We start from the raw sequence: 12,722 nt of genomic DNA, 5'->3' as shown, positions 1-12,722 counted from the left end.
ACATGTTAACTCACTTATATTACCACTTAATTACTTACTCTTTTTAAATTAAACTAAAAATTTTATCATAGTTAAATACAGTATAACTACATTTTCTTTTCCTTAATAACTCCTCAACGTGGTTACAAAGTTTTAAAAGTTATCATTTTTAGAAATATTTAATATAAAATAAAGTTTTAAATGCAAGATATTATTAACTTCAACATTTTATAAAATATCTGCACAATGAAATACTTTTAAAAATATATATAATCGAGATAGTTTGTTGGGTAGTTAAGTTTTAATTTAATTTTTCATAATTTTATAAAAGGATATTAGCAAAGGAGTGGGAGTTGTTTGATTTTAAATTTTTTTTAATTACACCATGACGCTTTAAAATAAAGTTTTAAAATATAATGATAGTGAAGTCAAAAGTTAATAATTTAAAATAAAAATATAATATGTTATAAACTAATAATTCATAAGTAGGTACCATTTTTTATGCATATTTTATCACCATTTAAGTCCATACACTGTTCTGTCCATCCTTATTGAAAACATTGGTCATGAATTTTGAAAACCCAAAATTAAAGTTAAATTAAATATCAAAAATCCATTTGAAAGATGTAATAGAAATAAAATGAATTTAAAAAACAAGATAAAATAAAAAAATTAAAAGTGTTTACTATTTAGATGGATTGAAATAAGAAAAAAAAGAAATGATAAAAAATAATTTTTTTATTAGATGAACAAAAAAAAATAGTTAAAATAAATAATTGAACTGTATTAAAAATATTTATAAAAATTAAAAAATTAATTTTATTGTATTTTTGTTAATGAAAAATATTTTTTTTATAATTCTTATATTTTTTAATATTCATTAAAAGTAAAAAATAAATTTATAAAAACCCAACTCTTGTGCCTGACCTTATGTTTCCTTTTTTTTTTGCTGGTTATTTTCACTCTAAAATGAGGAATTTTTTTATGCTTGGGGCTATAAGAAATAAAATAAAATAAAATCTCCCTCTTATCCCTTGCATCCAAACAATGTCTTTTACTTGTCTTTTTGTTTCATTCCCTTTCCATCTCCATACAATGTAAAATAAATCTATACCAAATACAAAGAGTTAATATTTACTTATTGTTTTGTTTATTTTTTATGTTGTATCTTTTTTTATATTACAATATTTACATGAAACTATAGTATATGGTATTTGAATGATTTGATATCAGTTTGTGCTTATTAAAAATTTGTACTATACATTATTAAATATGTGTGAAATCTAATGTAGAAAAAAGAAATAGAAGAGAGTTGTAATTGTATGATTTGCCTTAATAGACAATTTGCTTTTATATATAATACTTTCTCTAATAATAGTGTATTACTAATAAAATGTTTGATTTTATGAAGTATTGTTAAACTTGTAGTAGAGCTTTTAGAAACATCAAATATATATATGTAAATTGGATTAATGATCATTAATATGTATTGTTAATTTACTTTAGAGTTGTAATAGTTTAGACTAATCCTTGTACATTAAACTTATCTTTATTAAAATGTTGATGTTTAGCAAGAATAATTATTTAAAAAAATTATTTTTAAATGAAACATCACTCTAAAACATTGTAAAAAAAATCATATAATATTTTTTAAAAATTTGAAACATATAAATATATTTTTTATATTAAAAACAAAAATATATTTATAAAGAAACACAATTTCAAAATTTTGTATACCAAAAATACTTTTATATTATATTATATATATATATATATATATATATTTTGAAGATAAACAATTAATAATAATAAAATTTTATTAAAAAAAATACGATCTTATTTATAAATATTTAAATTCAGCTTTAAGAGTGGAAGTTAACAAAATTTTTAATATAATTACTAGATAAATTTTTAAATATTTTATATTTTTTTAATGCAAGATAATTAATGTATAATAAAAAATCATACATAATAATTTTAATATATATAAAACATCAAAACAATAATATTCAATCTTACTATCTTTAATAAATTTATTATTTATTACTTTTTTTTTTATCGTATGATATTAAACTGATATTAATAAATAAATAAAACAACAAAAGATTGTTTCTTTAAAATGTCGCGTGGAAAGAAATATGTAACACGAACAATCAATCACCCTCTACCGTCTAGGTTTCGTAATTATCTGTCATATTTCCCTGCCACTTCTTCCCAGAGACTCTTGTGCCGCCTTCCCAACTCTACCGCCGAACTTCCACGTCTCTCTCAGTTTCTCACGCGACCAGCTCCTGAAAAATTTCCTGTTTCTGTTTTCACTATTTGCTGGTACTCTTCCCTCTTCTCTCAACCCTCAACAATCACTCTTCTAATTATCTCTCCTCTCAATCCTTAGCTTTAAACAAATTCGTTAGTTTATAATATTTTTGGATTTTAAACTTGTTCTTATTATCCTTAAGCACCAGAACCATCACCTTCTTACCAACATTCCAACCCTTACTATTAATTGGGTTAATTAATTGCGCCGTTTCTGAATTATATTCGTTGAATTTTGTTTGCAATACTTGGAAACTCACTTTGGTGTATTGTACCCGAGACCATATGGTAATATTTAAATTCGCGTTTTGTACAATTTAATGACATGAGATAATTTAGGTGAGAGTTTATGATTATTCATCATTGGCTGAGCCAACCCTCCCTGCCCTAATTTTGTGAACTCAAGCTATTGTGAGATCGGTTATTGATTTGTGGTTTTGGCTTGGGTTGCGCATAATCTAGCTCTTTTTCTTCAGCCACAATGGGTAAAGCTAAAAAAGGACCCAAATTTGCTGTTATGAAGAAGATTGTCACTTCCAAAGCAATAAAAAAGTGAGTTTTTTCTTCCTTACATGTTTGTTCCTTCGATATGCTTGGTTTTGCTGTGTTTTCAATGCTTGAATCCTGTCAAATTCAGCTATAAAGAAGAGGTTTTGAACCCGGAAAAAAAGAATCTTCTAAAGGAAAAGCTGCCCAGAAATATGTAAGATTTCATTCTCTCTCTTTTTTGTCCCTTCTGATTCCTTTTGTATTTATTGCAAGTTTTCCTCACTTTTTATGTTTTAATCTGTTGTTTGAATTTCCATTGTTTAGTCCAAGTCATTCTTCGGCGCTTTTCTTTCAATACAATACTGCTCTGGGACCTCCTTACCGTGTTTTGGTGGATACTAACTTCATCAATTTCTCAATTCAGAATAAAGTGAGTGTGGTTCTTTTTACTCAATTTTATTGAGTTTTGTTAGAAATGTTTGTTGTGGTAACTTGTAATATTTGTTTCCCTTTTTTAAACTAATAAATGAACTTTTTTTGTGATTCCACATGTGCAACTTTCCACCGTGCACTTCTGTTCAAAGTTATAGTATATGATATGTTGCTGAGAATTGTTGTGACTGTATGCAGATGGCCTGCATTTGATGCTTATGAGATTTTCATGAAAGGATTGGAATGATAAATATAACATTCACTCTTTATTACAGAATTAAAATACTAAAGCATTTTAGTTTGTGATGGATCTAATATAGTTGTGGCATTGTTGAAGTTTCTTTGTTTGTGGCTCACAATTTTTTGGCTTTGTTTATGTAGTTGGATCTGGAGAAAGGGATGATGGACTGCCTATATGCAAAATGTGAGTTTGGAGTAGACGAGTACTTTCTTATTTTATGTATTTCATGTTTTAGTTTAGTTGAATGCTGATTCATATCAAGTTTTAGAGATTATGTTTTTGATATCATTTGCCAGGATTAAGAAGCTGGTCTGTGCAAATGTGGCCTTGTATATTTGAATCAAACATCTCATATTCTTTTATTACCTTTCTTTTATTGATACTTTGGATTTTCAGGCACCCCTTGTATCACGGATTGTGTGATGGCAGAACTTGAGAAGTTAGGTCAAAAATATCGTGTAGCACTAAGGTAGATGTTATGTTCCCTTGCCTTGATTATTGTTGATTTACATTCTAATACCTTTGGGATGTACATATAATAAGGGTGACCTGATGCACCGATGGCTCCCTCCAAATGATGTTTGGGGAGGGTATGTTTCCTGAGGTTGTCCATGCTTTCTGCTGAGTTTTATTCTTTAATGTGTTCTTTATTAAATTGGGTAAAAAGCAAATCCTTTGTATATTTCATTGCTAAACCTCATAATTTTTTCAAAAGATAAAGGATTCAAATATCCCACTTATCATTTCATTCAGTATCACATTATGTCTTAAAAGATAGACATATGGGGGATATCTAGTACAATTGGATTAAATCATAAATGTTAAAACATCTCTCTTCAAAAGACAAAGTTACAAAGTGCAACTGAAAACAATATCATGGGACTCCTTGACTTCATTTTCCTTTGAACTATCATGTGTTGTCTTGCTGTGATACTATTGATCATATTTCTCACGTTAGCTATCTCTTAATCTAGTAGAGAAAAAGATATATATTATTCTTGTATCAACTTCTGAGCATATTTATTTATCTATTTTGTACATAACAGGATTGCAAAGGATCCCCGATTTGAGAGAATACTTTGTACTCATAAAGGAACATATGCTGATGATTGCCTTGTTGAAAGAGTTAATCAGGTGAAGCTTTTTTTTTTTGTTTTACATACTAAATCCGTAATGTTCAGAAGCATCCGGGAGCAGTTTGATTATTAAGATTAATTTATTGTTTTCATGATGGATGGGAAAGTCTTTTTACTTTTTACCCTTCCTTTTCCTTGTATTGTGATCCCGGGGAATGGGTAAACATATTTACATTTTTGTTTTGTTCAATGAAAGCAAGAGCCACATAATATGATGGTAATTTTGTTGGTTTCTAAATCCTTGTAAATTGGTTGTGTTATTTATTTTCTATTATTATATTGAACTGTGAAATTTTAAATCTCTTAGCAGTATATAGTCGTCTAGATCAGTAAACAAATTTCTACTGCTATTTTTGAGATGGAAATTGAATTAAATAATGGCATACATTTTGGAGTTACCATTCATTTCCCCTCGCGTAATTTTGAACTATGAAAAGTTGGAGCAAATTTTTGGTCAACTTTGAATTCATAGCTAAGAAATGAATATGACTGAGTATTACTTGATTCATTCTTGCTGTTTATTATGGACCTTGTGTCCAAATTCTTTGCTTTTGCCATGTATATTTAATATTCATTTAAGTGAACAATTTTATTAGAAATAATTTCAAACAAAAGTAATGATAACACACATCTGCTGCTTCTTTCTTTGGTGTTTCTTTCCCAATTTATTTACACAAACCATTTCCTTGGAAGCAGCATAAATGTTACATTGTTGCAACATGTGATCGGGACTTGAAGAGGAGAATTCGGAAGGTAAAAGTCATTATTTATTTTCTGTTTTTTGTTTTGATATTGGACCCTGATACACGAGCTATGAACTGGGTTTCTTTATTTTAGATTCCTGGTGTGCCCATAATGTACATCACCAAACATAGGTACTCAATCGAGCGGTTGCCAGAAGCAACAATTGGTGGAGGTAGATACTCTGAATTATTTACGCTTAGTTTATTGGACTACTCAATCTTATATAAGTCGTTTGATAAACAAGATAAATGATGCTCCATTAAGTCTGGCCTATCAACTTTCACGTTACTACCTGCCTAGAGATAAACTGCTTGAATTCATGTGAAGTAGGATTGTATAAATGATATTTTGGTGCATTGTTAATAACCCAGGTCAGGGTGAGCCTCATATAATCATATAAGAAATTTACATACCCTAAATTATTACATTAGTAATCAAGCAAAAATCAAATTTGTGATAAAGCCAATAATAGACTGTTCTATACATACTCTTTACCTTTCTTTTACTATATATATATATCTGGCACTCAACTGACGCACTTGTGATTCTCAATGTAGCACCAAGAATTTGATACAGTGAAACTCAAACTGGTAAAGCTGGGTATACCAATAATCTCCACTAATTTCTTGGTCGAGAAGTATGAAATCCTGATACAGTTCCATTTATATTTGGTCACCAACTTTTGCTGGCTGGATTGAATTCTGACGGACGTTTTACACTGAGCAATGGCAACTTTTCCATGGTTGATCCGAGAAATTTTCGCAGAGTAACTTGGTAGATTTGGGTTCTGTCAAATTTTGTTTTCCTCATGTTGCTTATAGTGGAGTGCTTGAACTTAACATCTTCATAGTTGTAGTCGTATAAACACTTGAAAGTTGAAGAGAGAATATTTTTATTTGGGGATAGAAAAAGCGTATTTTGCTTGAATCTGAATTGTACTGAAATCATTCACATAAGTAGAAACTGGAAAATTCAAAATCACATTTTTTTCTTCTTAAGGCCTTGTTTGGACCAGGGACAATAGACTGAGAAAAGAAATAAGAGGGTAAATAGGAAAAAAAATATTTGGATAAGTTGAAATAAAAGAAAAAAATGATTAAAATATATTAAAAATAATGATAAAAGTTAAATGAATTTAAGATTAATTATTTGTTATAATATTTTAAATAAAAATGATTAATGAAAACATACTGGAACTTCCGTTTTCCTCCAACTTTATCGATTTGAAAATCATAATGAGTGTGGAAATTATAATATGAAAAGTGCACAGAAGTGTTGTGACTTAATTTTATTGATAAACAACATTCATTCTTCCTCCGTGGTTATACACAACTCGTACATTTTAAATTTGTATCTTTTGTACTTTACACCTTCATATTTAGCATTACTCTTTTCAATTCTAAGTAACTTCTTTCTTCTTTTTATTTGTTAAACCTCGCTTTCTATTCAAGGTTTTTTTCTTCCTTTTTTTTAATATGCAAGTGTGTGTTTCTAGTGTTGAAATAGATTTATCTTTAAGTGACTTTGATGTTAATTCAAACATACATTAAATATGATGTAAAAGTTAGTAATTACTGAAAAAATGATATTTTTTATGTATTTTATTAATGTTTTAATACTAATAATTTTAGATGTAATTTTTACTTAACCAGTTCATTCTTTTGATTTAACTTGTTTGCTTAATCAGCAAACTCGATTGAACCTGAATAAGAAGTTTAACTAATTTGCAGTCCTATCTAAATATACTTTATAGTTTTTAAAAATTATATATAAATATCAATTTTTTAAAGATGAATTTTAAATATTAAAAAATAGCCTTAAGGGATAATATTAGTAATATATAATAATAATAATAATAATAATAATAATAACATATATTGATATCATGTGTTAAATTTTGACACTTACACAACTTAATAATTTTTTATAAAATGCTCTTATTGTTGAACAATCTTATATCATTTTTATAATTATATATATATATATATATATATTAAATTTTATATAATTTAAGCATTTATAAATATGTTTTATGAATCTAATGTTTTTTGTATTTTAAAAATATATTACTATTTGACATAAAGTAATATAATAAAGTACTTATTAAAACTTTTAAATTAATGGTGAGACTGATTAATCTAATATTGTATAAAAAATTATTAAATAATTTAAGAGTATATTTAATAGTCAGGAAAATAACATAAGATGTGATATTTTATCGTATCTTATTTTATTTTTTTAATATTTGTTAAATGATAAGATATAATAACTTATTTTATTGAGATATTTGATTCTATTTTTTTATAGTTTAAATTTTTATCGTGAGAATGATGTAGATTAGGAAACATTGAGATGAATACATTTTTTTATTACGTTCTTACTTTTTTTTTTTAATATTGTATAAAAAGGAATTATTTAAAAAAATATAATTTTAATACCTTTTATAAATATATTATATGAACATTTTAATAAATTTTTTAAGAAAAGTATATATTTACAAATATATTTTATAAAAAATATTTTACTCACTTTATAAACTATGGTTTTAAATTTTGATAGCTTATTTTTTTATTTGTATTTTATCACCAAAAAATAAAAAATATTATAATTTAATATCAGAATTTTAATATTATATTCACACAATTTTTTAACATATATCTTTACTGAAAATTTAAAAATAAATTATTCTTAAAATTAATATTAAGTTTGATAAAAAATTATTTTATTATTAAAATATAATTTATATATTATTTTTTTATTTCAAATATTAAACAAAATAATATATCACTATCTGTCTAGTATTCATCAAACATACGATACAACAACAATTTATTTTTCTTTGATCATATACTTCTGTGATATGCATACACATGTATTATAGAAATTTCCTTTAAAAATGACTAAAATTAATTAATACTTATATTATTACTACAAATACTATATAAAACAATACATGTCTTACTAAAACGACTAGGCTTTTATTTGAAATGCATATAAAAATTCTACTAGTGTATTTTGACTGACAACATTAAAAGTTCAATATGCCCTTTTCAGTTGTTTCTTTTATAAAGAGCAAAAATTACATTTTTATACATTGTTATAATTATTCACTTAAAAGAATCTTCATGTTCATAAAACTTTACATGAATATTTTTTTTATCTAAAGATACATTAACGTTCATAAATATTTGTATCAAGTGTGAGTAAAAAATAAAAATAATATGCAAAATAAGCACACATATCGACATCAGGTAAGAATAAAAAACTTAACGTATAAAGTATAAAAATAAATTAACAAATGATCAATTAATTTGAGAATAATAACGTAGAAAATGAGTGATAATAATAATAATTGATAATTGATGTAAAAAGGAAAGAGTTGGTGTAGCGTACATGGGAGGGGAGAGCAAAGTAGTTCCTTGGTGGTGAAGTTGTAGAATATTTGGGATCGGAAGAGAAGGGAAGGAGTGTGGTGTGGGTAATGGACGAAGTGATGACGATGGCGGATGTAACGGCAAGCACAGAAGCAGCATCAGCCACCCCTTCTTCTTTGCTTCCTTCCAATCTTCCTCTCTTATCTGCCTTCCTCTCTTTCGCTCTCGCTCAGTTCCTCAAGATCTTCACCACCTGGTGCGTCTTAACATTTCTCCTTTCCCTTTTCTCTTTCTCTGCGTGTTTTCCACCTCAGTAGTTTCCCTCTTCTGTTAGATCATACCGTTATCATGTTTGATCCACCCGTTACTTCCCCTCTGTTGTGTTAATTTGGGTTCATGTTCACAATTCATGTTTCGTATTATATATGTGGCTAATGATTTACTGAGATTTGGGTTTTAGGTTTGGAATTTAAGGTTTTGTTTTTTGGACTTGCGACTTCTCTGTCATAGGTGTTGTTTTGGGGAATCGAGTAATTGTGTTAGTATTGTAGGAATTGATTTTTAAGGTTTTTTTTCCCCTAGTGTGAAATGAAATTAGAAAATAATTTTGTTTAAGTTTAATTGTATGCGCGTGTTTGCTGACATCTCGTCATGAGTGGAGTCAAATTTTTGGGCGTTTGTAATTCATTACCTGATATTGCGTTTCTGGCTCTAAAGCTTAAGAGTTTTGTCGTATGAGATTGGAAATATGAGCTTAATTTTTTCCAAAATTTTTCTCCTAGATATTCAGGTATAAGGAAAAGAGATGGGATTCTAAAAGGATGCTTGATTCTGGTGGAATGCCTTCGTCGCATTCTGCGACCGTGTCAGCTCTGGCTGCGGCTATAGGTCTCCAAGAAGGGGCAGGGTCACCTGCTTTCGCGATTGCTGTTGTCTTGGCTTGTATTGTATGTATTTCACTAAATATTTTTTTTTTTTCCTGTTAAACTGTGGCGTTCTGTTCCTTGATTAGCCTTGATTTGCAATTTTTTACTTTTACCCTTGTTGTAGTCATGGTTTTTGTTTTTGATGTCTGTAAATATGTTAATGTAGTATTTTGCCTTATATTTGTGTTTGGTCAGCAAAAATTTTATTAATTAATTAACTTGGATCTTATTTTATACGAAGCCGTAATATATTCTGGTAATTGGTTCAAGATTAATAATGGCTTACATATATTGAGATTTAGAAGAGAAAAAAATATGACTGCATTGTCTTCTTCTTTCAACTTCACGTATGAATTTTATTTGGTGGGAATCTCTGCTATTTGAAATCTCAAATGCCCCGGTTCCAAATTATTCCATACCCCCTGAATCTGAAAAGCAACTCTGCTAACAGATTCAGCATTTCCATTATGATTGTCATGATGCTTCCATTGATGGATTGTTATGTAGTCTCAGAAAGTTATTAGTTCTTATGCTAGTAACACCTTTTTGTGTCGTGTAAACCATGTTCACATTGGAAGATGCTATAATATGCTGATTATTGTTTTCTTCACAATTACTTCTTTAGAAGAAATTGATAATGAATCTCTTGACAAATGTCTTGTTGCTTCCTTATCTTTGTTATCATTATAAGATGGTACTTATTTGGAGTTTGGAGATGCAAGTGTCCTTGCTGGTCTTGTTCTTTACTTTAGTTGAGTTTGATTATTATTTTTTGTGTAACTTTTATAGGTAATGTATGATGCCTCGGGGGTTAGACTTCATGCAGGTCGGCAAGCAGAAGTAAGTTACTTGATGGCAGTGTTACTGTCTTGCTTACATTTTACCCTTACTTTATATATACACTCATTCGATTCATATGTTGCTATCTGTCACATATTGCAGTTGCTTAATCAAATTGTGTGTGAGCTACCTCCAGAGCATCCTTTATCAAATGTCAGACCTCTGCGTGATTCTCTTGGTCATACTCCATTACAGGTGTGTTGTACATTTTACTGCACTTAATACAGTTCCAGTGCTTCCTTGTTATGATAGGTGTTTGCTCTTTACTCTTTTCTGTCTGGTGAAATTTCCTTCAATATTCATTAACTATTTATATGTGGTTGGGGTATTTTATCCATAGGAGGTAGGAGCAACATTCTACTGAAGCTTTTGCAATACCACATGCTTTCATAATTGCTGGCCTTACCTGTCATAGTCCAATAGGCATCATATTTATGTGAAATAGATGCTAAGCATTGTTAGTCAATTAGTACCTTAATTTCTCATGTGTTGTATTTTAGGATGTGGGAATCATATCATGAGACCCATTACTTTGTGTGAAGCTTTGGGGTTCTCTATTTCTGACTGTTACATAAGTATTTTAAAATTTTAATCAGCGCCTACTGTTTTCTGTTGTACAGGTTGTTGCTGGTGGCTTATTGGGATGCCTTATAGCATTTTTGATGAGAAAATCAAATTAAGATTCCATGTGATGTGACTGGTATTAATGCTCTACCTTGTAACAAATGTTGGTGCATGGCCAAAATGAGAGCATGGTGGAAAGGGCATAAAAGCCTGCTGTTGCAAGTATACAAGTGGGTAAAGTGCGTTGAGGGTTCACCTTGTTGCTGGGAGATCCTTTGTCCTGACTTTTGGACATTCAGACTTGTACACATTAATAGATCCATTTGTTAATTCTGGCTTTATTTATAGTTGAACAAAATCCCGAGACCACAGTGGCTATTCTTTGACTTATTAATTTCCACTTATTGTGGCAAATTGAAAATTTGAAGGCACTTTGAAGTTTCATTGTAATGTGCCATGTTTTATCCTTAAGTAGAATCAATGCTTCTCCACGGTTATGACCCGGTCAAGAACTTCGACCAGCAGTGTTTTTTCATTTCATTTTTTTGCCTAGCATTTCAGAAAAGTTCTATAGAATTTTCAAAAAATTGAGATATAAGTTGTATTGGAATGTGCATTTTTTTATTGAAAAACATGAGAATTGGTTGGGTGAGTGGGATTTTCATCCGTTGCCGTGATTTATGCAGTGTTTCTAACATTTTTAAAAAAATTTTCCAATTCAATTTAATTACGACATAAATAGGTTAAATATATTATAAAAAATATCTTATAGTGTGTTTAAAAATTATTTTGTTTGTCCTCATGTGGACTTTGAGAATAAGAAAATAGATGGTAGTATTTTTTTAATTCATTTTATTGTAACACATTTATTTTATTTATATATAACTCGTTTCCTGTATAGTCATTGAAATACGTTGCGCGCGCTCAAAGGTAATTCCTAGCAGCGAACTAGCACGTACATGAGAAAGTAACGGATAATCTCTCGACGAGAAAATAGAAAGCGTAACTTTTTTTGAGGATTAAGTGTTTTTATTCGTTGTTTTTTAAATGAGTTTCTCAAAAATTATTTTTTATCATCACGAGACTTCTCTTTTAATGATTCATTGATTTACTCGTTCATTTATCTATATGATATTCAACTTAATTTATAACATGATACAAAGTTAAGGTTATCGTAAATGATGATATAGCATTTATATTTTTATTCACTTCATATTCTTAAATTTTATTTTTAAAAAGTTTAACTGTATAATTACAAAATTATTTAAAATATGAATAATATTGTTGTTAATACCACGTATCATTTACATCATCATGTTTTAATTAAATTATATAAGTTAATAAAAATATTATATAAACAGATAACTAAACAAATTAGCAAAATACAATTACAAAAAAAGATATGAAAATAATTTTTTTTAAAGAATTATATTTTAAACAATTGAAAAGGAGGGACTAAGTAAGAAAATCACAAATTTTATGTAAAAGTGTAAAGCTTTTGACTTTTATAAATATAAAAATAATTTAATATAATGTATTAAAATAATTTTCAATATATTGTAATGATTTTTATTATTAAATTTATGCTATCAACTCCTGTATAATAAGAACGCATTAAATAAACATTTAGTTAAATTATTTATCTAAATACAGGCTACAGGCAGTGTACGATTCGTTTCTC

At 28.1% G+C, this 12,722-nt stretch overlaps 2 protein-coding genes across 5 annotated transcripts; both read left to right on the top strand.

Moving 5' to 3' along the window:
- The first annotated feature begins 2,122 nt into the window (after positions 1-2,122).
- On the top strand, positions 2,123-6,327 carry LOC113855094 (rRNA-processing protein FCF1 homolog). 3 transcript variants are annotated; one of them, XM_027486565.1, is made up of 10 exons: positions 2,131-2,307; positions 2,772-2,847; positions 2,933-2,998; positions 3,109-3,214; positions 3,598-3,640; positions 3,854-3,926; positions 4,504-4,591; positions 5,290-5,346; positions 5,431-5,509; positions 5,895-6,311. In XM_027486565.1, exons 2-10 carry the CDS (start codon positions 2,777-2,779, stop codon positions 5,906-5,908), a joined length of 597 nt encoding a protein of 198 aa, XP_027342366.1. In that variant the 5' UTR covers positions 2,131-2,307; positions 2,772-2,776; the 3' UTR covers positions 5,909-6,311. The 3 variants fall into 3 exon arrangements, 2 of the variants coding, with proteins under 2 accessions (XP_027342366.1, XP_027342367.1); XM_027486566.1 differs by having other exon boundaries at positions 2,758-2,847; XR_003502823.1 differs by having other exon boundaries at positions 2,123-2,847; positions 5,290-5,509; positions 5,895-6,327.
- Positions 6,328-8,691: 2,364 nt separating this feature from the next.
- Positions 8,692-11,582, top strand: LOC113855270 (uncharacterized membrane protein YuiD). Of its 2 annotated transcripts, none has more exons than XM_027486839.1 (5): positions 8,692-8,967; positions 9,502-9,658; positions 10,427-10,477; positions 10,580-10,672; positions 11,098-11,582. In XM_027486839.1, the coding sequence occupies exons 1-5, from the start codon at positions 8,819-8,821 to the stop codon at positions 11,155-11,157; spliced, it is 510 nt and encodes a 169-aa protein (XP_027342640.1). In that variant the 5' UTR covers positions 8,692-8,818; the 3' UTR covers positions 11,158-11,582. The 2 variants fall into 2 exon arrangements, with proteins under 2 accessions (XP_027342640.1, XP_027342641.1); XM_027486840.1 differs by having other exon boundaries at positions 8,788-8,967; positions 9,494-9,658.
- Positions 11,583-12,722: the final 1,140 nt, after the last annotated feature.

This window comes from Abrus precatorius, unplaced genomic scaffold (genome assembly GCF_003935025.1).
Source record: "Abrus precatorius isolate BTA unplaced genomic scaffold, Abrus_2018 Scaffold11, whole genome shotgun sequence".
Lineage (NCBI taxonomy): Eukaryota > Viridiplantae > Streptophyta > Magnoliopsida > Fabales > Fabaceae > Abrus > Abrus precatorius.
The sequence above is the reverse complement of the archived record's forward strand: the minus strand, read 5'-3'. Positions and strand labels throughout refer to the sequence as shown.

What these genes read in the sequence shown, in the direction of transcription:
- LOC113855094 (XM_027486565.1), top strand. Translation starts at nt 2,777, where the DNA reads ATGGGTAAAGCTAAAAAAGGACCCAAATTTGCTGTTATGAAGAAGATT. An exon ending in GAAAAGCTGCCCAGAAATAT is followed by an intron (nt 2,999 to 3,108) that starts GTAAGATTTCAT and finishes TCCATTGTTTAG; the next exon opens with TCCAAGTCATTCTTCGGCGC. An exon ending in TTGTTGAAAGAGTTAATCAG is followed by an intron (nt 4,592 to 5,289) that starts GTGAAGCTTTTT and finishes CCTTGGAAGCAG; the next exon opens with CATAAATGTTACATTGTTGC.
- LOC113855270 (XM_027486839.1), top strand. Translation starts at nt 8,819, where the DNA reads ATGGACGAAGTGATGACGATGGCGGATGTAACGGCAAGCACAGAAGCA. An exon ending in ATGCAGGTCGGCAAGCAGAA is followed by an intron (nt 10,478 to 10,579) that starts GTAAGTTACTTG and finishes CACATATTGCAG; the next exon opens with TTGCTTAATCAAATTGTGTG. An exon ending in TTGGTCATACTCCATTACAG is followed by an intron (nt 10,673 to 11,097) that starts GTGTGTTGTACA and finishes TCTGTTGTACAG; the next exon opens with GTTGTTGCTGGTGGCTTATT.